Source organism: Carettochelys insculpta, chromosome 1, assembly GCF_033958435.1.
Source record: "Carettochelys insculpta isolate YL-2023 chromosome 1, ASM3395843v1, whole genome shotgun sequence".
Classification (NCBI taxonomy): domain Eukaryota; kingdom Metazoa; phylum Chordata; order Testudines; family Carettochelyidae; genus Carettochelys; species Carettochelys insculpta.
This window is the reverse complement of record NC_134137.1, coordinates 13,500,451-13,525,894: the sequence shown is the minus strand read 5'-3', so window position 1 is coordinate 13,525,894 and position 25,444 is coordinate 13,500,451. Positions and strand designations below refer to the sequence as shown.

The following is a 25,444-nucleotide window of genomic DNA, read 5'->3' as shown; positions in this document are numbered from 1 at the left end:
AAAACAAATTTCAGAAAGGAGAAAGAGCAAGACATCTCTTGGGATTACAAGAAAGACAGCCAGTGTGTCAGGAAACAATGGGAGTGGCAGCCATGTTGGTGAATTTCACTCCTTCCTTCTTCTTTTGGATTTAAGTCAGAGTACATCTACACTTATTGGAAGATCGACATGCTGGCAGTCAGTCTTCTGGAATTTGATTTAATGAGGAGGTGCTAAGTCAGACTGCCAGGGTGCCACCATTGACCCCAGTACTCCTGGCCATTTCTCCTGTAGACCGCCCACTGTCTGGATGGTGGTGAAAATCAATTTTAGATAAATCAGCTCCAGCTACACAATTCTCATAGCTGGATTTGTGTATTCAAAAACTGATTTTACCTCCTAGTGTAGACCTGGCGTCAGCCATTGTCACAGTGCTGTCAGCACCCAAAGTATATCTTAAGAAAAAGAAGGATGTGTGGAATAGCCCATCCCCTCATTATTCTGTTTACCAATTAGACTTAAGTTTGACGCATCAATTTTCTTCTATTAGTTTCTGGTTCCACATTTTTCTTCTTTAACAAGACATCTTATCACTGCCTTTGTGTTATAACAGTGGACTTCCAGTTTGGATCAGAAGGTCTCAAACTGGGGAGTGTGTCCCCGGAGGGGCACAGACTGTAGTGTCAGGAAGCATGAAAATTAGTTTGGGAGGGAATGCTATACCCACCAATGAATAACAAAGTTGATTCCTACAGACATATCCTCAACTGGATCTGTGCACCCTGCCAAATTTCTGTTAAGCTTCCATACCATCACACAAAGGAGTTGTCATCTGTTTGTTATAATGCAGTATGCACATTTAATTGCAAGCATTGACCACAATAACAGTTTTGCTTTTGCTCATATTACAATGGATTGTTGGCTCCCAACCCTCAAGTGGAAGAAAGGAAGCTGAATCCAAGTTAGGTGAAGCACCATCACTGCATATATCGGTATAGGTACTGGTGTGGCAGGGGGCAGGGCTTTTACCGCTACAGACAAAGAACCATTGGTTTAGACTAATTCATTCTCTTTGTCTTTCTTTTGCACTTTTTTGATCAACAGTTATTGTTATAGGTCATTGTGACACTTTATAAACTTTTTGTCATTTTTTTGCACTTGAACTTACAGTTGGGGTAGTCTTAAAAGCCTAGTTATCCCAACAACCTTGAAGTAGAGAAACAGAAGCCTTTGATATATTTGTCTAGCTCCAAACTGGTGGAACACCTTGGCTGCATCTACACTAGCAAGTTCTTTCAAAAGACTTTTCAAAAGAAGAGGGCTCTTTTGAAAGATCCTGTGGAGCATCTACGTACAAAAAGCGTTCTTTCGAAAGTAAATTGAAAGAATGCAGCACTCTTTTTGAAATCACTCTTCCCGTCATGCTTTAGGAAGAAATAAAATGTGTGTAGACACTCTGCAGGGCCGTTCTTTTGAAAGAGCAGTCCTCACGACACCTGATTTTTCGATCTCTGGCTATCCTTTCAAAAGATATGGGGCTGTGTGGACACTCTCTTTTGAAAAAGCAGATCACTCTTTTGATCTGCTTTTTCGTGTGTGGACGCACTCTTTCGAAAGAGGTTCGTTCAGAAGAGACCTTCTGGAGGGGGTTCTTTTGAAAGATCTCTGTAGTGTAGACATAGCACTTATGTCCAGCTTTGAAGCTATACTAGAGCCAAAGAAGCTGGATTTTTCTTTAAAATCTGCCAGTACGAAGACCTTCAAATTTGACTACTGTATAGCAAAAGCTGGTGACTAAAGATGGTAATGGTCCTTCAGTGCTGGAAATCAGGTCAAAACTAGAAAGGCTACAATTAAACATTCTTTTCAGTGCCCCATTTCTCTCAGATCCAGCATTTGCAGACAAATTACTATATTTCTGTCTGCTGTTTCTAAAATGTCTGCAACAATACAAAATTATTTAAAGTATTATTCTTGGAATTCATTAGGTAACAAGAGAAAAGGCACTGAACTGGGATTCTTTTCCTCTCTACCATTGGGCAACCTTGGTTATATCACCACCTCCATCCTGTGTATTTCCCCATCTCTAAAATGGACAGAATGGTATTTTTGTATTAGGACTGGTTTTGTAATTAATAAATAGATTGTGGAGCACAGCTTTCTGCACCAAATTTGCCTCTGCAGAATGCACAGGGTCCTCACTGTAGGTTCACAGAAGACCATTTAGGTGGCTACATAAAGCTGCTGAAATCTCACTGACTTCTTTGAGACTAAGAAACCTAAATAACTTTGAGGAGCTGGGCCTTAGATCTACTATAACTAACAGTTCACTTGCATCAAGATTTCAAGCACCAGTCGTTGAGATTTTAGGATCTAGTTTTCAGACTAGGCTGTAAGGGAGCAATTCATCAAATGTACCTTTATTTCCAAAAGGCTGATCACCTTCTTACCAAAGGAAGTACAATCTGCTTGCTGTACTCAGCATTACTATAACCCCCAGTATGATAACACTTACCTACAATGATAAACAATGGGCCATTACATATAGTAGAACTGAAAAAACCCATCACTTATTCCAGGTTCTTTTGGCTGTGAAACAATCTTGCTGAGCTAAAGCATAAAGCTCAAGTCCCTCTTCTGGTCTCCTGTGACTAAGTGTCAGCCACATGTTTTTGTCAGATGGTATTCCACTTGACGTAGACTCTTCCTCATGCAACATTTGCTGGTTTCTTCTCCCAACAGTTTTAACAAGCTTGAATTAGTATTGCAGTTTTAGCAAAATAAATATAAAAATATTATTAATTTGCCAAACAGCAAAGCTAGTTACAATCAATTTTACTTAATGCCTGGCAACTATATATTTACATCAAGCACCTTCTTACACTGTTTATATTCCTTCAGCAGGGTCTTCTGCTTTTCAATTTCTAATTTTTTAAAAAATCTTTTGTTTTCAGAATGTTCATAGCTCCAAATCTCCCAGTTTTTACTTACAATAAGGGAAAGTTAATAACTGATTATCCATATATACAGGTAAGCATGAGACATGTGCCTTAGAGAGTACAATACTGAGTAAAACTGAACTGCCATGACATTAACACTGAATGGATGAAGGTTATCTCGTTTGGTAACAAATTTCTGGGTTTTCAACTGGGTTGTAATTTGAAGGACTTTAGTCATGAGATAACCAGGTCCTGGGCTGAAAGCTGATGAATTTAATCATAGATACGGTTTATAAACCCCTGGTTCATAACCTCACCTTACATCACTCACTTCTGAAAAATGGGAGAGCTGCATTCACAGCAAATCAGTTCAGCTAAACCTCCAAAACAAAAGGGGAAAGGAAAGAGCAGTGTAAAGCTACCCAAAAGACAGGCTAAAGACATTTAAGGGGCTGGGGAGGAGGGATTAAACTAGTGAGCAATACAGAAATAGCAAGAGCCAGATAAGTAGGATCCAGTTTTGGGATGTGGACAGAGGAAAATCACAGAGGCCACGTCTGTATGAGAAGCTTTTCTCAAGTGATGTCACTGTCCACAGAGATTATTAATACACCCCTAGACAGAGTGAGGCTACACAATAAAGTGATTGCACACATGCAGGCTACTCATTCAACAGAACCAGCCCTATAACCCTTAAAGGCCTGCCCCACCCCCCCCGACCCATGCTCACTGCCCATGCAGAGGCTTGCATACCTCCTGGAGGGACAGTAAAGCTAGTGCAGGGCTCCATAACTGCTTGAATGGGAACTTTTTTTTGCCAGACCTCTACTATGCCAGGGCAGCCCCCAGGCTCACCCTGGACTGAGGGCCAGCCCCTGTTCCTGATCGGTCTGTTCCACCACATCTGTGGGGATGACCTCGATCTGTGGAGCATGCTCATGGTGCCCTGGTGCTCTGCCTACCCTCACCCCCTCAGGTAGTCAGGTGTGTCTGGAGGTACCCCTCCATCTCCAATTGGTGGGGCCAGCTGGTTGTGGGGCAACCAGCAGTGGACACAGAACTTCTGGATGAGGAAGACCACTTTCCTTGAGATGTGCATCTGGATCACCCTTGCCCAGGACATCAACATGCAGCCTGCCCTCACCCTTGAGAAGTGGGTTGCTATTGCTTTGTGGAAGCTGGCCACCACCAACAGTTACTGGTCCATTGGCCACCAATTCGGTGAAAGGAAGTTGACCTTCAGGGCTGTACTTATGCAGGTAAGGCATCCTCAGGCTGCATGCCCTGCATGGGGAGGAAAGGAGGAGAGGTAGCAGGGAGGAAGCTTTCAAGATCACTGGGACCCAGAGCCCTCATCCCCCACCGTCACTCACAGGCATCTCCTGTCTCCTCCCCTCTCAGGTGTCTGCACCATCAATGTGATCCTGGTTTGGAGGCTCATCTGCATCACCGATGTGGATGCCCTCATAGCTAGCTTTGACCACCTTGGGTTCCCCAATTGTTCTGTGGTGCTGGATGGGAACCCATTCCCATCCAGACCCCAGAACACAGTGCCACACACTTCGTAAACAGAAAGGGCTACCACTCCATGGTCATGCAGGCCCTGGTGGACCACTAAGGGCAATTCCTTTACCTGTACATGGGGTGGTCAAGCCACACATGTGATGCCAGGGACTTCCAGAACTCCAGCCTGTTCCAGAGAATGGAGGCTAGAACAGTGTCCACCACTGGGAGCTGGCTGTCAGGGACACGCAGATGCCTCTCTGCCTATGCACTCCTCCTGTGTTTGAGTCCCTACACCAGGCAACTGGACTCCACACAGGACCATCTCAATGCTTGCCTCACCTGAGTAAGCAACCCTGTGGAGCTCGCCTTTGGGCACTTGAAGGGGATATTCTGCTGCCTTCTAACATGGCTGGATGTTGGAGAGCAGAACCTCCTTGATGATGTGACTGCCTGTTGCACCCGACACCACCTGGTAGAGCACAGGGAGGAAGACCTCCTCCAGGGCTGGACAGTGGAGGGTGTGGGCCTGTACAAACAGCCTGGCGTAGCCCCCAACCAGCAAGTGCATGTGAACTGGGTGTGCATCCAGGAGGCCCTGCATGACATCTTTGCCCATGGATCCCCAGGAGCACCCAACACCACTCTCTTCCACCACCCACTTCCAGACCCCCCTCCCCCAAACAAGAAGGAGCACAGGGGTAGTGTATAAGAATAAACTTGTACTTAAAATATAGAAGTTGTAAATAATTGTCTAACCACAGTTTATTTCTGTACGAGTGCCAACGTGTCCAACTATGTACAGTGGGGAGGGGGCCACTTGAACTGGGAGGTGGGCCTTAACCTAGGGCAAGGATGGAGGGCCCTGAGCAATGCTGGCTGTAGTATTCCCCCCACCCACCCTGTGTGCTGACTCCCCCTCAGGGTTGGGTTGGATCTGGGAGCAAGAGGAGGTAGAGAGATTGGGGTGTTGTGGGGTTCAGCCTGGTAAGGAGGCAGGAGGAGCAGGGGATAAAGGGGGAAATCTGGGGGGCATGGGTGCTGGCCATGTCCATTGCCCACCACAGGGCCTGGAGGAGGACATGGGGCATAGGGTCAGGAGGACCATGGGCAGGGATGGAAGGAGGAGCATCAGCTGTGGTGGGGAGATGAGCTGTGGGCTCTGTGGACAGGGTGGTCTGGGCCAACCAGGCCTCCACCAGTTCCAGCAAGCAGCTAGCTGACAGGCCAGCAACTAGTTGGAGCCCTGACCCCAGTCCCAGTGCCATTCCTCCTTTCACCACAGGCTCTGCTCAGCAATGTCATTTTGCCACTGGAGGGCAGCCGTATACACCCGTAAGGTGTCCTCTTCCAGGTGGCAACGTCCCTTCTGGGCCTGCGCAGCTATCTCCTGGGGCACTGCTCTGGGTTCCACCAGCTCTGGTTCCTCTGTGGGGCTTCTTGTTTTCACAGGGGAGCTGGGCCAGCTCTAGGATGGGGGTGCTGTTTGGGAAGAGGGTGAATCCTTCCTGCAGCATGCCCCAGGGTCCTTCCCCAAACCCCCTGTGAGCAGCAGGGTCATGAGATAGAGCTGTCCCAGTCCACACGTCCATGCCCCCTGCGTGGTGGGCCTTGCCGAGTGGGAAGTGTGTGGTGTCATGTGGACCAGCCTTACTGCTGCCCCCAGAAGACCAATGGGCCATGCACAGAGGGGTCCTGACATGGGTGGCTGGTGGCCTGGGTGCAGCTCCGTCCCCCAGTGCCCCCTAGGGCCCCCAGTGCTCGTGCGTCTTGCACCACTGTCCCAGGAGAGAGTGCTGCGCATTGCCTGGGGTCTGGTCATTGGCCATGTGGGTGTCCCGCTCCTGGCCTTGGCAGGGGCTGGCTACCCCCCCGCAACCACTGGGACCCAGGGTGTCCTCATGCTTCCTATGGGGCTGGCAGCAGGCTGGCAGCTGTACCCAGGGGCTGTCTTCTGGCTGTGGGTGGGACACACTGCTGTGGAAATGGGCACATGTGCTGGGCACCCATGTAGATGCCCGCCTGAGCCATCTTGGCTAGCTCTGTGGAACACCCCACCTGCCTCCCCACTTAGCCTGGAGGCATGCAACCCATGGGGTACTCACCAGATGGTCCCACAAAGAGGCCGGGAGACGCCTGGGCTGAGGTGGTGGTACTCCAGGGCTATGGTGAGGATACCCTGGCTGAACTTTGGGTCGGAGGTGGGTTGTGGGGTGGCTCTGGTGGGGTTCCAGGGACCAGAGACACCCTCTCCATGGGGGGAGCCTCTTTCCTGGGGTCCACAGTGAGTCTGTGGGGGTCCCATTGTCGCCACCAAAGAAATGGTTGAACTCCCAGTAGTAGGGGCAGCTGGCTAAGCCTGTCCGTGACCTCCACGGTGTGTCCCAGGCACACATGTGGCCCTGGCACAGTTCTTTCATCTTCACCCACACTCAGTTAAGGGTGTGTGCAGGGTGGCTACATTCTGCTTGGGCTCCAGTGATGCATGGGTAGCCTAGGGCATTGCGGTGCTTGGCGCTTGGGTCCAACAGGACAGGCTCATCAACCAGGAGAAGCCAGGAGTGTCTTGGGCAGCCTGAGCTATTTTTAATGGCAGCGGGGTGTGGGTGCCAAGGTGTGCTGTTGGTCATGTGCAGCAGGGCGAGAGCCATGCCTTCATCTTCCTGCCTGGGGCTTCTGGGTCTGCCTGCTCCTTTAAGCATGGCCAGAGGCTGCAGCCATAGAGCCGCGCCTGTGGTAGGGAGGGCACCTCTCTGTTCCAGCAAGCCGGCGCCATGGAGGACCTCTGTGTTGACAGAAGGGGCCTGAGAGTGTCTTCATGGTGTACTGTCAAAAGAGGTGTTTTACCTCAGAGGAGAAAGGCATCATGCTGTCAGCAGATGTGCCTGCTTCTGTCAGAAAACTCCCCACAGAGCACGTTTGCCATGTCAACGCTTGGTGAGTTTTGTTAACAAAACTCTCGTGTAGACATGGCCAGAATGTTTTGGAGACTCATGATGCTGGAGGTAGTCTGCTGCTTTTCTGAGCCCAGTTGGGCCCAAGAACTCAAGATACTCTCACCTGATCTCAGATAATGTCCTGTTATGGTAAGAAATCTGAGACAGGTACAGTGCACACAACGTTTACTATTTTATATGACCTGTGCTTTATACACTAGAATAGGTCTGTTGTGTCCACTTATTACAGTACAGCTTGTACCTCCCTCATCTGGCATCCTCAGGACCTGAGTGGACCTGAGATCAGTCCAGCTGCTCAGAGGTGTGGCCCTCACTCCTGCAGGGCTCCCCCACTGGGCTGCTGGGCTAACGCCCATACAGCAGAGTTCCCTGAGGCTGGGGCTGCCAGTGGGGCTCTGTGACCTGGCCGGCTCTCACTCATGGAGATGCTAGGGTTCTCCTTGACACACAGGGTTCCCTGCATCTGGGACTGCCAGGGGGCTCTGTGACCCAGCCAGCTCCCAGCGGCTGTGCTGCAGGGGTTGCCCAGCTGGGGTGTTGTGGGTGTTCTCTGGTCGAGCAAGATCTGTCATCCTGCTGGACAAGGGATGTTGCTGCATGAGTGAATTTGAACCTTTAGTATCTGCAAAATGGGGTCATGATCTTACTTTGAAGCTGTGTCTACATGTGCAAAAACACAGAAATAAGCGGCCCTTTTTTGAAAGAGCGGGAGGAGTGTCCACACGTGTCATGCTGTCCTTCAAAAGGAAATCAAAAGAATGGGATGCATACGTCGAACTCCAAACCCCGATCCCAGATCAGGAAGAGCGGACCCTTTCGAAATACTAAATCAATAGAGTACACGTGTAGATGATCCGCAGTCCGCTTTTTTGAAATACAGGTCTATCATGGTGCTGGTCAGCTGGAGCGTGGGGCCACTGCAGCTGTCAGCAGCAGGGTTCTGTGGTCCCTGCCCCAGCTGCCTTAAAGCTGCATGCACACAGGAAACCCGTGGCAGGAAGCTGAGAGCTTGCTAGGAACAGCCTCTGCACATGCTCCAGCCCCACGCTCCAGCGATGCAGCATGGCCAGCAGCCAGCCTCCCACACGTGCCCCATGGTCCCCCCTCCGAGCCCCCACAGGGCTCCCAGTGGGATAAAAAAATAAGGGCCCCCTCCTGGACACAGCGGGAGCTGTGGGACTTCCTTGGTCTGTGGAAGGATGAGGAGGTCCTGCACAAGATGGGAAGTGAAGCAGCGCAATGCCAGTCCCTTTTCCTGCCTGGTGCAGGGTCTCCACACTAGGGGCCACCCGAAGCATACTGCAGAGCAGGTACTCTTCAAGGTAAAGGAGCTGCAGCAGCGCTATGCCCGGGCTAGAGACCAGGCCAACCGCACCGGGGCAGATCCAGCCACATGCCCCTTCTTCCGAGAGCTCCGGGGCATCCTGAAGCCCCAGGACAGCTCCCCACCCCTGTCATTCCTGGACACCTCAGCCGAGGAGCTGCAGCTGGAGAAGGAGGAGCAGCCTGGAACGGGGACCCAGGAGGGTGAGAGGACCACGGAGTGGTCAAGTGGGGAGGGGAACCTCACCATTGCCCTCCCCTCCCTCTCCTCCAGCCAGGCGACAGGGAACCAGACATCCTTGGATGTTGTCGAGGGACCCTGTGGTATGTACAGGGAGGGGCACACACCTACTCCACAGGGTGGGGGTGATGCAATGGCTAGTCAACCGCACACAGGACCGGTGGTCCTGGGCTGCACACAGGCCAGCTCCCACATGGGATGCGACATGCCACGATGGCCCACCAGTGATGCCCAGCACCTGCCCTCAGTGGACAGCACCGCAGGCTGCACAGATGCGGTGGCCGGTCACTGCTGGACAGCACCTGGAGCCTGCATGCTGCAGGCCAGGAAGGGACAGCTGCATGAGATACACCTGGATGCATCCCCAGGATGGGAGGCCCAGCCCGTGGGAGGTGGGTTGGTGCCCCTTGGGGGGTCAGTGTCCTTTGGGAGGGCTGGGGGGCCCATGGGGTGGGTTCGGGTGGGTGGGCCGGCCACAGCCAAGTCCCCTCCACCCGGCTCACATTACTGAAATGCTGTCCCTCTCTCCATATGGCTGCACCATCTGTGGGCCGGGAAAGCCCTGCTCCATCCCTTGTTCCCTGACAGCCCCCACCCCACCCGCAGCCCTCAGAGGCTTATTAATATTGTTCTGGAATTTGTCTGATTCAGGTGATTGGCAGAAGGGAAAGTGCCCTTTTATTTTTCTTGACAAAGACCCATTTCATCAGATGCATCTGACAAAGTGGGTCTTTGCCCATGAAAGCTTATGCTGCAGAAAATCTGTTAGTCTATAAGGTGTCTCAGGACTTCTCTTAGTTTTTGTGGATACAAACTAGCACAGCTACCCCTCTGGGTACTAGTCACAGATGGTGTCAGATTTTTACTGTAATAAGAAGGGGTATCTGGGCACAGCTAGAGCAATCAATCCAGGATGACTTTGCTTAAAATCCGTGCCTCTGTGAGCTGTGACTTTTGTGACTTTCTCACTATTGCAAATCCAGAGGGCGTCATTCCATTGACAAGACCCAAGTGTCTGAAATGTGGATTCGACATCTGAGCCTTTGTTAACAGTCCATTATCCTGGCTGGAGTTGAATTCACACATCCTATTGTGAAGCTTAGCACTCAAATATCTTCTAGCACAGCTACATAGCATAAAATCTGTGACTATGGCTACATTGCCTCTCCCTTTTGGAAGGGGCATGTTAATGTAGCCATTTGAAAATGCTAATGAGTCACTGATTTAAATATCTAATGCCCCATTATCATACTTCCACCAGATCTCACATGATAGACATATAAGTAGCATACATAGATTCTGAGCATCATAAGCTTTCATTAGACACCTCACATGGCTACCCTGGCACAATATTTGGGGCCAATGGCCTCCATACCCAATATAAAAAAACAATCATGTGACAACACCTTATAGAGTAACAGAGTTTTTGGAGCATAAGCTTTTGTGGGTAAAGACACACTTCATCAGATGCCATCTAAGAAAGAGTATCTTTGTCCATGAAACCTAATACTCTGTTAGTGTATAAGGTGCCACGGGACTTTGTTTTTACTGATACAGACAAGCATGGCTACCCCTCTGATACTAGTCACAGATGGTGTCAGATTTTCTTATAAACCAGTACTCTTTCATAAACTTCTTCAAGAAGCTGATAGTTTGCGTGTGAGTCTGCAGCATCCCTCTTCCTTCACCTTCCTTGGACACAATAATATTAGAAATAGTCTCATAATTTCCAGTAGGCCTCTTTTTCTGTTAATAAGTATTCAACTAGTTGTTGACAGTGAGGTAGCAGAACCATGGACAGTAATTCATTGTGTGAAAAGTGTAATATTGAGAACCTCTTTTTGATGCTCACTTAGGTTATGTCTACACAACAGCCTCAACTTGAAAAAAGATACACAATTTGCACTGTGCAAGTTGTGTGGTTTATTTTGAGTGTAGTTTGAAATAGGCTATTTTAAACACCCCTTATTCCTCCTGTAATGAAGATGACAGGGATGCCGAAATGGCACTCCCATAATTTCAGAAAAAAATTCAGAATGATGGGCTTATTTCAAAGACATGGAGTAGCTATTTTGGGATACCAAGTTATCCTGAAATAGCTCTGCTGTGTAGAAATAGCTCCAGTCTCAACTGCATTATCTCTTCACTGCTAACTTGAGTAAAAAGCAGCAAAACTTGTTTTGGACACCAAAGACGGCAGATCTGAGTACTACACAGGAGAACAGATCAACTGAGTGAAAGGATGTTATGTGTACTCTCCTTTTTCATATTGCAATTGTATTTTGTATAATTGCTGTGTAACTAGTGCCTGTTACTGTTTTACTTATATTAATGATTGAAAATAAAAATATTTTGGGCTGTGTAGGATGATTGCTACTACTCTGGATTTGTGGAAGATATCCCAGAATCTCTTGCAGTTCTCAGCACATGCTCTGGACTTTGGTAATGTAGACTCCTTAGTATGCTAGATTGCAAGCATTATTAATTTCTTCTTTGGAAACATAAAGATAGACTTAGTTAGCATAACAGAATAAGTGGTTTCACCTTTTCCTTTTTGCCTTTCCTAATGCATATTTCATATTAAAAAGTTATTAGGGGTAATTTGTTCTTACTGCATAGTGCTAGAATCTCAAGTTTTTAATTTTAATGTTTTAGTTTATAGATTGTAAAACAATATGTAGTACAGTCATGACTGATCTGTGTCTTGATGGCCATTTAGGGCTCTTCTTAATTTAACCTTTCTGTGGTTACTGTGTTACCAAGAACATTTCTATTTGATTCTAAATCAGATTTTTTTTCCTCAATAGCACCTTCGTTTTAGGAGGCAAAGGATGAAATTTCAGTAAAAGTTCTGTAAAAAACTGCATTGTGCATGATAAATAATTCTGATATAAATTTCTTGATTAGTTCTATTATTTTTGTAGAGTGTGTAATTTTCCCAAATCTGTAAGTCACATTTTAATTCTGCGATTTTCAGGGGTCATTTCCAGATTAGTGATTTAAACTATGAAATTGAACCTGTTAAATCATCCTCTACATTTCAACATGTTATTTATCGGCTGACACCTGATGAAGACCCACCTGATCGATGTGAAGTAACTGATGAAGAGACTGAAAATCAAGCACCTGAAGGCAGAGAGCATCAAATATCTAACGTTCAGATGCGTGACGAGGTTATAACAGATGTAAGTGTTTTATCTGGACTTGTATAAAATAAATGGATATCATGTAGAACAGGGGTAGTCAATAGGCAGACCGCAGGCTAAATCTAGGCCGCTAGGTGCTTTTAAATGGACCCCAAAAATTGATATTTTAATGACTTCTCCTCCTCCTCCTTCTCCTCCTTCTCCTCAACTATACCATGACTAAGAAATTGGCTGTTTTTTCTCTTCAGAGCATAAGGTCTTAAGAAATATTCTCTCAGGATAACTTCAGAGAACAGCTCCAAAGCACATTCTACTATCTTGTCTTTTTATAACTAACTTTTACAAAACATAAAGCTCATACTAGGTCACAAGCTAGTAGATCACCTCTCCCAACTTCAGTAAACTATTTATCAATAAACATTGCTAGTAAACTTTGCTAGTCATAATAAGCTTCTGTATCTAAGGTGCCCAAGTTCAAGATCTCCATCCAGTTATTTCCGTTATTTATTTGTAAATTCGCTTCTCCCATCATGATCAGAAGGAACTGCAAGCTTACTAATAATTTTGACATTGCCTCCAGAAACTTATTCCAACTAACCCTCAATTATGTGATGTTCTATTTTATTAAATCATGGTGGTTGAATATGCACAACATTATTACAATCGGTTTGATCAAAATCTGGGGATACACATCCCTCAAATCTGAAGCAATACTGGACTCCAATCAATATATCTTTCCATCCTGGTCGTGAACCACGAATAACTATTCTCTGTGAATGGTATGTCAACCAATGATGCACACAGTAGCTACACTTGCTTGGATTTATTTACTTTGTTTAGGAGAAGGTCTTGTGGGAGACTGTATCAAAAGCCTTACTAAAGTTAAAGTATATCACATTTACTGCTCTCTCCCCATCCACATGGCTTTCTACCCTGTCAAAGAATTATGATTCTGTCAGATTCTTCTCACTTTGTGAGGATGTCATAATACAGGAGGATGTGGTTCAGGAGTGTATTTCTCTCCATGAAATTGAACACTTCAGTTTAATTTGAATAACCCAGCTGTAAATCTCTTTTCTTCCAGGAAGATGAATTAGACCGTTTCTACACACCTGTCAGATATTTAGAATGTTATTTTGTTGCAGACAAAGCAAAGGTAAGTAATTTTATTCTTAAAATGTATTTTAGTGGTGAATCTTCTTCACTTTTGTTGCCTAGTAAAATTATATATAGACACATACTACATTGTAGTTTGATTTATGCATTGGACTGTAAATCATTCTCATTTGTCATTGTCCAGAAATATAAATATACCATTCAATTATTGAAAGTTGGATATCTTAAAATCAGCAGATCCAGATAATTTACATGCCCACCATGGACAAGTGGGTTTTGGAGATCATCTATCCATAGAATATACCATCCACTTTAGTTCACTTCCATCAGTGTATCCCCATTCTCCATCTTTCTTTAGAGGCCTCTCTCACAAGAGATTTCTTCCTCATGAAATAAACTCTCTTACACTTCAGAGTTATAGAACCAGTCTGCATGCAGCAGAGGGAGAAGTGGTTTTATTCAGGATACTTCTTGGTACCAAAAAACAAACAACACAAAACAAAAACCCCAAATAATTGGAAGTTGAAGGCCCTTCCTAGACCTGACGGTACTTACCAGTTGTTTAAAGGAACAGAAATTCAGAATGGTGATTCTTGTAGTGGTAATTCCACCATTAAGGTAAGGGGATAGATTCTCCCAAGCCCTTGCCTGTCAAAACAGCAATGTCTACATTGATACTTAGCTATCTCACAAACTATTACTGTGTTTCATTTCTGGACAGGACCACTTTCAATACTGTGCACTTTCCTTCAGTCTGTCATCTGCCCTGAGAATCTTTTTGAAAGTCATTGATGGTAACAGCTCAGCTCCTCAGGAAAAATGATTAAAGTGTTCATTTACTTCTTTCTTGAATTGGGCCTACAACTGTACCTGCAAAAATCTACCTTGAAACCTCTGCAAAACTGTAAATTCACAGGAGTGCATCTTGATTCAATAACAGGAATAGCCTACCTTGCTCTGCACAGGTTTGTGGCTTTTTCCAACAGAGCAAACACAATTTAACTCAGCTCCAAAACCACAGTCAAGGACTACATTCAATAACTGGGACATGTGGCAGCCACCACCTGCATTACAGAACATGCCAGGCTTCGAATGTTCTGCCTTCAGTGGTGGTTCAGTGCTGTGTGTTTACCAACCAGACCCTGATTAAATATGCTTCTTTCCATGCCTACCTCATAAAAAATACACCAGGTGATGGAAAACTCCACACAACATTTGCATGGGGGTCTCATTTCCTTGTCCTCCTGCAATGGTCCAGCATTCCACTATCCTACTGCAGTATGGGACCTTAAATGTCTCACAAGTCTGTCCTTCAAACTTCTACCTACAAGTTCTATTCTCCATTTAGAAGGACAGTACATTTAGAAGGACTGTACTTTACAGTTCTAATGTCAGTATGATGAGTTGGAACAATAGAGGCCTTGGATACCTCCTATGGAAAAGTTCTGGCTGTGTCCCAAGGGTCCTGTGCTTCTGATGGATAGTGTGTGCTTCAGAGGCTCTCTGTGACCCTCCACACAGCCTCTTTCCTTTTACTATAGCCAAGGGTCACAGCCTACTGAGCCATCCCCATCATAGACTAGTACACATTTTGGTGTGAAAACCCTCTGTAGTCCTGGTTTCCCCTCTCCGAGGGAGTTCCTGTGGTGCTGTGGGGAGGATTGAGGGGAACTCCAGGTGCACCCACTACTCCAGGTTCCAGCCCAGGGACCCTAAGGCATCATCAACCGACAGGCTTTCTCTACTCCCAGCCTGGCAGCTTCTTCCCTATGACACTTCCCCAAACAATCTTTCCTGACCTTTTCCTGATGCAAGTGTGTCCTGCTCCTCCACAGCACTCTGCCTTGTTCACAGTCCTCAGCTCTCACCTCTTCACTCTCAGGCCTTGGGCTCCCATCTTTCCTGCAGGGAGACCTTTAAAAGCATGGGGCTGGTCTTACATTCAATGGGCTGCTCTGATTAGCCTGCAGCTTCTGGCAAATTTTAATTGGCCCCACCTGCCTGCCTGATTGTGCTGCCTTGGTTTCTCAAGGAAGAAAAAACTGTTTATAGAGAGCCCAATATATCTGTCTTCCATTAGGGCACGGAAGCCAGTTGGTCTATCACACTCCCCTAACAGTATTTTTAATGATGAAACCATGCAGTGTTACTATTCCTAATGGTTACCTTAAGTTTCTTTCCAGTTCCATCAATCAGTCCATTCTTCCTACACAAATCACATCTAAATTACCAAGAGGCATTGCTACCTACCTTTCCCATCAAGAGAGTCCTAGCCCTGTCTTTAGTCAGGACAGAGCTCTTCAGAAAGATCCACAGCTTATTTGTCTTCTAACAGGTGGAAAAAAAGGGTCAGTAATCTCTATCCAGAGACTTTCTAATTGGACATCAAGTTTCATTAGCTCTTATTACCAGTCTTGCAAAATTCAGCCACCTTCAGAAATGTGCACTTATTCTACAAGTTCCATTCCCACTTCCTCAACTTTCCTCCAGAGCAAGCTGATTTTTGAATCTGTAAAACCATTACTTTGGCATCCATATATACAATTACCAAACACTGTGCTGTAACTCACAACTATGCCCTGATACTGTTTTCAGCTTGTCTATATTTTCCTTCACAGTGAACTCAACTCTGAAACTCCCTTCACCTTAGAGAGCACTCAATAATCACCTATGCTATGTCTGCACAGCAGCATTATTCCTGAATAAACTATTCTGGATGAGGTATTCAGGAATAGTTTATTCCAAAAAAGCACAGCTACACACAAAATGCATTTTGAAATAGAGCACCTATACAGAATAGAGCCTATTTTGAAATAGTCCCATTGGATGCAATGTCGCTTATTTTGAAATAGGCTCTATTCCCTGTCTCCACAGACCCTATTTTGAAATAGGTGCTATTCCTCATGGAAGCCGCGGCTACACTAGCCCCTTCCTAATGGCAGCCTTGGCGATTTGAAAGTGCTGCTTTTGAATCGCGAGCTGCCCGTGTGGACAGGGGCCTTTTAAAAGGACTCCCCAGTCTTTGAAAGCCCCTTCTTTCTAAAACTAACTAGGAATAAGGGGCTTTCAAAGATTGGGGGATCCTTTTGAATGGCTCCCCATCTACATGGGTGGCGCACGATTCCAAAGCAGCAATTTCAATTTCGAATCCTGCAGCCAGCATTATGCTAATGAAGCACTGCATATTCCTGGCAGCGCCTCATTTACGTCTTCTGACCTTGCTAATTAACATGACCCTTCCGAAAGGAAGCAGCTAGTGTAGACATAGCCGGAATCAGGTTTACACATTTCAAAATAAGGCAACCATTATTTCAAAATGGTGGTTGCCTTGTGTAGCTGCTCTCATAGTTGTTCCAAAATAGTGGCTTCTATTTTGAAATAACTGTCCTGTGTAGACATATCCCTAGATTGGAGCACCCCTGTGGACACTACTTCTGGGTGAATAACCACTTCCTCAGAGCACTTTTAAGCATGTGGCTTTGAGTTTTCTTGTGTGTAATAGTGGGATTTGGGCTAAAACGCATGTAAAGTAGTAAAGTAAAGTAGTAAACCTGTAAAGATGGTAAACCTGCACTGTGGACCTACAGACCTACTCTTTGGGGGCAAATAATGTGATTTTTAGGATTGAAGATTGTAATTAGAAAGCATTGGCTCTGAAAAGTGTTTAGCGGTGATGGAGGGCAACCAACTGAACAAGAGCAACTCGTGCAAAGCTGTAGCTAGGTGAACAAATGCAGTTACTGGATATTCATACAGAGCAATATTGAGTTGGCCTAAGAAGATGGCATTTCTTCTATCTCCAGAATGTTGCACCATAGCTGGAATAGTGTGTTCAGTCCATTTTTAAAACGGATTGAAAAATTTGGGTGAACATGGAGAACAAATATTTCATAATGGGTCCTTTAAGATACATTAAAGAGTGAAAATATGTATGGAATATTTTCATAGGAGCAAAATCACAAAAATATAATTGACATGAAAATGAAAGGGTATGTTAGTAACTAAGAATGAAGGAAGTGAAGTTACGGTGTCTTTTTGTGAATCACAATTAATTTGGAAAGACTTTCCAAAAAACGTTTGCTGCTTTTTAAAGATGTCACCAAATTAATTCATAGTGGTGATACTAAGCAGCTTGGGTATTTTTTAATTTTTATTCCTAGTATCTCCTTGAAGATTCCAATGAAACTCTGTTGACATTAAAGATGATTCAGTATGTCCATTTGACAAATGAGGTGAGTTATTTATTCTTATCTGTTATGGGCGCAATTGTGATTAACATACATCTTCACTGGGTAATCAGTGGGCATAAGTTGCCCTTTTAGTCCCCGGTAGAGGACACCTGTATTAAGGGTTTCAGTTCTGGTATGGATGAAGTCCAAATAATTTATCACCTTCTTTCCTACTGAAAACAGGGCCTGTCATCATTTGAGGTGGAATTCTGTATTTTGGGAGAAATCAAGGCAGCTTGATTTCCATGCTCTTGCTATTTATCATCTTCTTCATATCCTCTTTGACAGTTCTGACAATTTCTCTACAGGGTCATTGACAGCTGGAGGGTACGCAGGAATAAAATTGCATTATCCCATTCCTGTGCATTCTCCACTTGAAACAAGTCTGGGGCAAAGTCCAACTAAGGTATGCAACTCCAGTTATAGAAATAGCATAGCTGGAGTTGACATAACTTAGTTTGAATTTCCATATCATCCCCGTGATAGAGGTTGATGGGAGAAACTCTCCAGACTATTTTCCTTACTCTTCAATACCCAGTGGAATTACCAGAGTTGACGGCAGTATGATTGGCAGTCAATTTAATGGAGCCTTACTAGACCTGCTAAATTGACCCCCAAGGAGATCAGTCTCTTCAGTGTTGATCTCCTGGTAAGTGGAGAGGCCCAAGGCCTGAATCTTTGCACCTGTGATGGGAGATTCTTAGTAGATGTGCCTATTTGGTGGCTATATAGAGATGTCAGTCTTCCAGAAGGTATATGGAATGTGCACAAACTGCTTTTGTAAGAGCTCCTACCAGAAGCCAGAATTTAGTGTGGAAAAATATTTGGCATCAGCAATATCCCCCAAAATTTGTCCTCCTGTAGGTGAAGGAGAAAGTATTTTCTTTTTTAATAGTCAGCTCTTTTGGGTCTATATGGAAGTGAAGATAGCTCTTCCCACCCCACATCTTTCCTGTAAAGATCAGTAAGTGTATATGCCCATAAGTTTAGGTCTATGAACACCACGGAGTTAAAGCTCAGGCTGTGATATTTGGAATGTTACTTGCAATTACCCTCTATGTCATACAATCCCTCCCCCCAAAGGCAGCTAGACATTAGGTTTATTTGAACTTTTTCTTACTCTGGAAGGTGTGAGGAGGCTTTAAGTAATTTGGCCTGGTAGCTGATTCAAAAGAAAGGACAGATCATGCAGTGACCCAGTCTGCTGCTGGCATGAGTTAAGAGATATAAGGACCGCTGTGCTGTGTCTAGACATGAGGAGGGACCACACTGACCTGTTTCTGATCTGGAGCTCCAACTTTCAAGCATTGGCCACATGAAAAGTCTTCTAAATTTTAAACCTCCAAAGATTCTTCACTGTATTCTCCTGGACTCCCATTTCTAACCAGCATTATGCTCAATGTCTGGCAAGATGTGCAGTCTCTTGCCCTATCCCTACGTTCCTACTGATCTCCTGCATGTTAAGGCATCTGGATGATGTTGATTATGATGGTAATGATGAAACAAGAACATGTTCTGCTCATCTGCCTCCTGTGTTCCTTTGCTCTTAAGCTACATGCAGAGGGAAATAGGGAAATCTTTTGTTTTGTGGTTGGGGTGATGTATGGGAGACAAAACCTTTATGTGGTCTACTGGTATTGTGTTCAGGTCCGTCCCTTTTCCCTTGAAAAAAAGACCCTATAAATATCAACAAGGAGCAGAAGAACCATCATAAGCAGCTTTTAATTTGTTATTTTGTATTTGAAAGATACTGTACCAGAAGCATGAACTTTGGAAATCTGTTAGGTTTTACATATCAGTTTTGAGTATCCTTTTAAAAAGCTTAACTTTGTGTTATGTAACACAACCCCTGGCTTCTCCTGTGGGTTCCTGCACTACGTGGCAGTTTAAAAGCAGCCTCAGAGGTCCATGTGTCCCTCACTCTGCTTCCTGTTCTTGCAGGAGTTTCGAACACAGCCATCACCGGGCCATTCTCATCATTGCCTAATCCAGAAATGCAGTCTTTTGGGGAGGAGGCTCGGTCCTCAGCTGCTGCCCTGCTAGGGCAGGCCTGAGGCATTGACGGTCTGGGAGGGAACCCACTCCCTCTCACATGTCCTGGGTTTCGGCCGAGGGACCCTAGGCAGCTGTGGTAGGAGGGGCTTCCCTCACTGGACCCTCCTAGTGCCACGGTCCGCTTTCCTGGACCACTTCCACCAGACCCCATTTTCCCCAATATCTTCCTCCGATAACTACAGTTCTCCTCCCTTGAGCCCTTCTCTCCACAGTCCCAGTCCGTCCTCTATCTTCTTCCCCCTCCTTCCTGGGGGGAGCCTTTTTCAAGGGCTCCACAGGCCTTGATTGGCTGCAGCTGCTTAATTAGCCCCAGGTGTTGGCTTACCCTGGTGCTTCAGGCTGCTCCTTCCTGGGCCTTAGTCCTTGGGAAACATAAAAGGACATACCCAGTTGCCTATATATCTCCCCTCCCATGGGGTGCAGTAGCTGGCTGCAGGCCTGGGTCTATCACAGTTGGTACAGTTAATCATAGATCTATCAAGCCTCATTCAGTGTTCTGCAAACATACTGTTGGATTGTTCTCTGTAATATAAGTCATTAAGAGTAACCTCCCTTCTCAGTTCCAGGAAGCAGGATACACATGAGAATCCCAGAGCTGTGCATGAGAATGGTGATGTTATGTTAATGCATGAAATAAAAAGTAGAAATGACTATCAACAGGACAGAGAAACTGGATGTATATGAAGTACAAACAACTTTACAAAATAAACTAACATTTTTTTCTGGTCAATTCTTTCAGCTTCAATAGTAATTAATAGTATTTGCAATTGCAAAGCCAATGAACCTAGGTCGTTGGCAGGAGGCAATAAACCTGCAACTTTAGGGGCTGAAGCTACAAGTTCTGCCCCATGAGCTAAAATCCAGATGACTCTTGGCCAAGGCTATGATGCAGACACTTCACTCTCCGTTGTCAGTGGTCTCAGTGCCTCCAGGGTTACAAACTTTCCTCATCCGAGGAAGTGCATCCCAAGCTTCTGAGACCCTCTAGCAGTTCATCCCGGACAAGCCCCCACCATAACAGCTCGTAAATGTAAATGACATTTTTTAATATTTGTTTTTAGATGTACCGTCCGCTTGGCCTCCATGTTGTTATGATTGGCTTAGAGCTTTGGACAGAAAGGAACCTCGTTACAATTACACACCGTACTGGTGACAGCCTTGTATATTTTGCAGCCTACGTTGAAAAGTTCCTTATGGGTCGCATACGTTTTGACCATTCACAATTACTTTTGTAAGATAATTAATTTTAATCTTTTAAAATATAATACTGTTCTTTATACTTATTATTGTCAATATTAAATTTATACCTTAAAGATATTTTGAAGATTTTGTTTGAAAACTAGACAGAGTAGTCCTACCTCCCTGAAAATGCTTTCATTATTCTCCTGTATAGCCCAGGTGGTGACTGCAGTATTGGGTTTCCTTTTGGGTTCTATAGCATAAGAGGCATAAGCAGTTTGATAATCCTTATTGGCCTGAGAAAATCCTAAATTCATTTTACTTCCAGTACAAAAGCAAAGATGGCTTCCAGACCTCCTGACCCCCACAGGGCACAGCAAATGAGAAACTCTGCTCAGATTCTAGATAGTTGTCTAGTAGCAGAGTTAATCTTAGGGGTAGATTTGCTCAGGTTTCTGTATTAGGGTGCTCTGCTTTATTCACTGTTCAGGAACCAGGACTCAAGTGTACTAGGAACTGTGCAAACACTGAAAGATAGTAAATCCAGACATGACTATTTGATTACCTTGTCTAACAGGTATAACACAATCATAGGACTTGCTTGAATTTATTCCTGTACAAACTAGAGCATATCTTTTAAGAACACCTCCCCCCTCCCACAGAAACACTTGCACAAAATTTGGTACAATGATCCAATGGTTAACTACCCTCACTGTTAAAATATGTGCCTTATTTTGAGTCCATATTGTCTGTCTCAGCTTCCAACTGTTGGCTCTTGGTATAGCTTTGTCTACTAGAATGAAGCACCTTCTATTATCAGATTCCAGTTACTTATGTAAGTATTCACAGACATCATTCAGCTCATACCTTAACCTTCTCTTTGATGGCCTAGACAGATTAAGCTCCTTGAGTATTTCATTGTAAGTCATGTTTTCAGTACTTTAATTATTCTCCTGTTTCTTATCTGAATCCTGTACGGTTTTCAAAAACCTTCTTGAATTGTGGACACCAGACCTAGACAAAATATCCCAATACAGGTTGTACCAGTACCAAATACAGAGCTGATATAACCTCTCTTCTTCTCAATGTCCCCCTGTTTATATATTCAGGTATCATAATACAGGCTGAAACTCTCTAATCTGGAACTCTCCTGTCAGGCAACATCCATAACCTGTCATGATTTTAGTTAGCTTGGTGACCACTTATCATGGATGTGGCCAAGTCTCCTGTGGTCCCATTAATTTTATTTATAGTCACCTTTCCTGACTCTCAGTTTTCTGTACTGTTATTTACCTGTAATTTACCCCAAATGTCTTCTAAGAGCCCAGTAAGAAGTGGCAGTGCCGGTAATGCTTCTGGAAAATATTGACCTGCTGTGGTCTGGCAAATTTTCTTGTCCAGTACTGGTCAGGTCCCAAGGGTGCTGGATTAGAGAGGTTCAACATGTAGTCCTTTTTGTCTCTATGTTGCACTGGAAACATTTGCTCAGCTGATTATCAGTCATGACAGCCATATAATATAAAAACACAAAAACAGTCCCTCTTCTAGAAAGCTTACTATTCAAACAGGAGGAGGCAACAGGTGGAGATACACAAAGAAACAGATGGGAGGACCAGTTTAAGGTGAATAATTTGACAAAAATGGAGTATTTGATACAATTAGTAGTGGTCATCACAGACCCGCTGTGTAGTAGGCATCACGAAACAAACCTGTTAAAAGGCAGGATGAGTCCTGATGTCTGTGAAAACTGGACAATTGAATTAATATATACATATTTGTCCTCACGTAACATAAATGACTTAGTTTTAATATGATCACTGCTCTCAGCAGAAGATCGTCAGCAAAATGTCTGCAGACTAGATGAAGTTTTAGTTAGTAAGTAACTCAGGACTGATGAACATTTATTTTAAGAGAAGACATTAACAAATAAGAACATAAAGGGTGTATCTATACTAATAACTAACTTCGAAGTTAACTTCAAAGTTAGGCGCTACTTCGAAGTAGCCTTCAGAGAGTCTACACACATTTTCCCTTACTTTGAAGTCAACTTTGAAGTAAGGGAGCCCAACTTCAAAGTCTTTACTGCATTCCCGGGAATGGAGTAATACCCCACTTCGAAGTTTAACTTTGAAGTAGGGCGTCTGTAGACACTCACCTTCAAATTCTGTTACTTCGAAGTTATTTTTCTAGTGTAGACATGGCCAATGTGTTCTTATAGATCTAAATAACTTCTTTAGAGAACAGTTTAGAAACAATTGCACATTCTTTATTTTTTACTATATTTTGTATTATAGGGGTGGAAGACTTCAAGGGCTTCTTGGAGTATCATATGGTGACTATTTGTGCACAAGATCTCCCTCAGTAGCTGTTGTCAGAGTATGTGAAATATAGTCTGCAGTTTGTACACTTCAACAATTGATATTTTAAGTAATGTAAATATTTTCTACAAGTACATTACGATAATAATTGTTTACTTCATAACTTTTAAGCCTTGACATATTAAAACTGGTCTAATTTTTTGAACTGGAACAATTTCCTATCAAAATGTGCCCAATGAATTGTTTGCTGCTGACCTTCCTGTAGATGATCAGTGACTTAACTTAAACCCTTGTACTCTGAGTGGAGTGTAGGTCATCTGCAATCTCCTCCACTTCACTCTATCTGAGGAGGAGTACCCCAGTTGTTGTCCTTCAGTCTCAGTAGATCTTCTCCGCAATGTCTGAGATCTTCTTTTGCATTTTCCTGGCAGATTCCATTTGAGAACTTGATGGACTGTGCTGGATGATGGTTTTCTGGGCCTAGCCATCCCCACTTTCTTCTCTTGATTTGAACATCAATTGGTCCTTGTCCTGCTCTGTTCCAAAGCTCCTCATTAATGACACAGTCTTGCCATTTGATGTGAAGGATGTACCTCAGGCATCTGTTTATGAATATGTGTAGCTTGTGGTATGAAGGCTTTTTAGTGTGCCGGGTTATGCATCCATACAAGAGCTCACTCTTCACATTTGTGTTGAAGATCCACAGTTTCATTTTTGCAGATATTATTTGTGAGCTCCGTATGGGATGAAAAGTCTCGAATGCAGCTGTTGCTTTGCCCATTCTAGTATTGATATCCTTTTCTGTTCCTCCATCTCTACCCATAATACTTCCCAAGTAGGTGAACTTCACATCTTCCAGGTCATCCCCTAACTGTGTGATGGTGGTATTTTTGGACTGGTTGATCCTCATTGTCTTGGTCTTTCCCTTGTTAATGCTTAGTCCAGTCATTGTGGCAATTTTGTCTAGGGTTGTGACCTTTACTGCCATACTTTTTATGTCAGTGTGGAAAGAGGCTGTCAGTGTCAAAAGCAGGCAAAGGTATAGCTTAGTGTTTTGTGCATTGACCTGTTAAGCTCAGGGTTACGAGTTCAACCCCTGAAGGGGCCATTTAGGAATGAGAAGCAAAATAGGTTTAAAAAAAATCAGGGATGGTGATAGGTCCTGCTATAAGGGCAGGTGACTGGCCTTAATAACCTCTGAAGGTCCCTTCCAGTTCTAGGAGATAGACATATCTCCTAATATTATCATCAGCAAAATCAATGTACTCTAGCTATTTGAAAAGTGTCCAGTGAATGCCTGATTGATGGCCATCGGTGGTCCTCTTCATAATCCAGTCCATTTTGATCAAAAACAGGAAAGGTGACAATAGGTACCCTTGGCACACTCCTGAGAGTATGCTGAAGCATTCTGTCAAGACACTTTTGTCTTGGCAAGTTGAGGGTTTTTTATGTTGAATAGATCAGGTTAATAATTTTGGATGGAATGTGTTGGTGTTGCAGCCATTTCCAAAAAATGTCTCTATAATACTGTTGAAGGCTTTCTCATAATCTATGAAGGTTATGTACTGGGGGAGTTCCACTCAAGTGATTGTTCTACGATCAGTCTGAGAGCTGCTATTTGGTCAGTACAAGATCTCTTGCTTTGGAAGCTGGCCAGTTCTTCCCTGAGCAGTCATACTGGAAAGATCGAAGAGAAGAGGCCAGACAAATTTGGATAACCTCTCCCTGAGGTAAAGGGGGTCGGCTTACAATTAACAACCTGGTGAGGAGCCAATATAAATTTTTAGTTTTTTTCCTGAGCCTTCATTTGCTCCTCAGTTACCTGTGATGTAGCTCTGAGCATATGGCCGCATATATTTGTTGGCTAACTACTAGAAATAAAGGAAAAATAAAGAAAAAAGAAATAAACCTGTCTACATTATTGTTAGGCACAGTGATTTGAGGATTTTCTTTACTGTTCTCCACTCCCATTTCCCTTCCATTTTATTGTAGTTTAACTACTGAAATAACCAGAAACAGCGTGACTATATTGTCTTTTAACAAAATATGCAGAATTTAAAATGTTATGTATAGAAATTTTAAATTTTAATGCATCATTTTTATTTTGGCATAGAATTCACCCAGGAGTAAATTATTTAAAAGTACTAAAAATGAGGTTTTTCTACCCCCAAGTCATGGAAGCAATAGGTATGATAATGCATTTTTCATTACAGCAAGTCCTTTAAATCAAGAACTGATTTCCTGATTTTAGCACAACCAGAAATTATGTATTTGATGTAGGCATTATTGGGTAAAATTCTATGGATTCAGACCCTTGGAAGAGTTTGATACATCACTTGTGCTTGGTTCAACTCTCTTTAAAATATCTCAGAGTACTGAGAAGAAATTATTATTCCTACATTGTGAAAGATCTCTCCTGGGGTAGTGCAGTGTTGTGGATTTATGTTTGCAAATGAAAT

General features: G+C 44.1%; 1 protein-coding gene across 1 annotated transcript in view; it reads left to right on the top strand.

Annotated features, from left to right (window-relative positions):
- The window catches only part of LOC142001585 (disintegrin and metalloproteinase domain-containing protein 9-like), a 93,782-nt gene that overhangs the window by 5,206 nt on the left and 63,132 nt on the right, over positions 1–25,444 (top strand). The window contains exons 4-10 of the mRNA XM_074976982.1: positions 2,934–3,009; positions 11,308–11,384; positions 11,920–12,127; positions 13,173–13,244; positions 17,365–17,436; positions 20,550–20,719; positions 22,962–23,043. Of these exons, the coding sequence (XP_074833083.1) occupies positions 2,934–3,009; positions 11,308–11,384; positions 11,920–12,127; positions 13,173–13,244; positions 17,365–17,436; positions 20,550–20,719; positions 22,962–23,043 (757 nt within the window). The remainder of the gene's footprint in view (positions 1–2,933; positions 3,010–11,307; positions 11,385–11,919; positions 12,128–13,172; positions 13,245–17,364; positions 17,437–20,549; positions 20,720–22,961; positions 23,044–25,444) is intronic.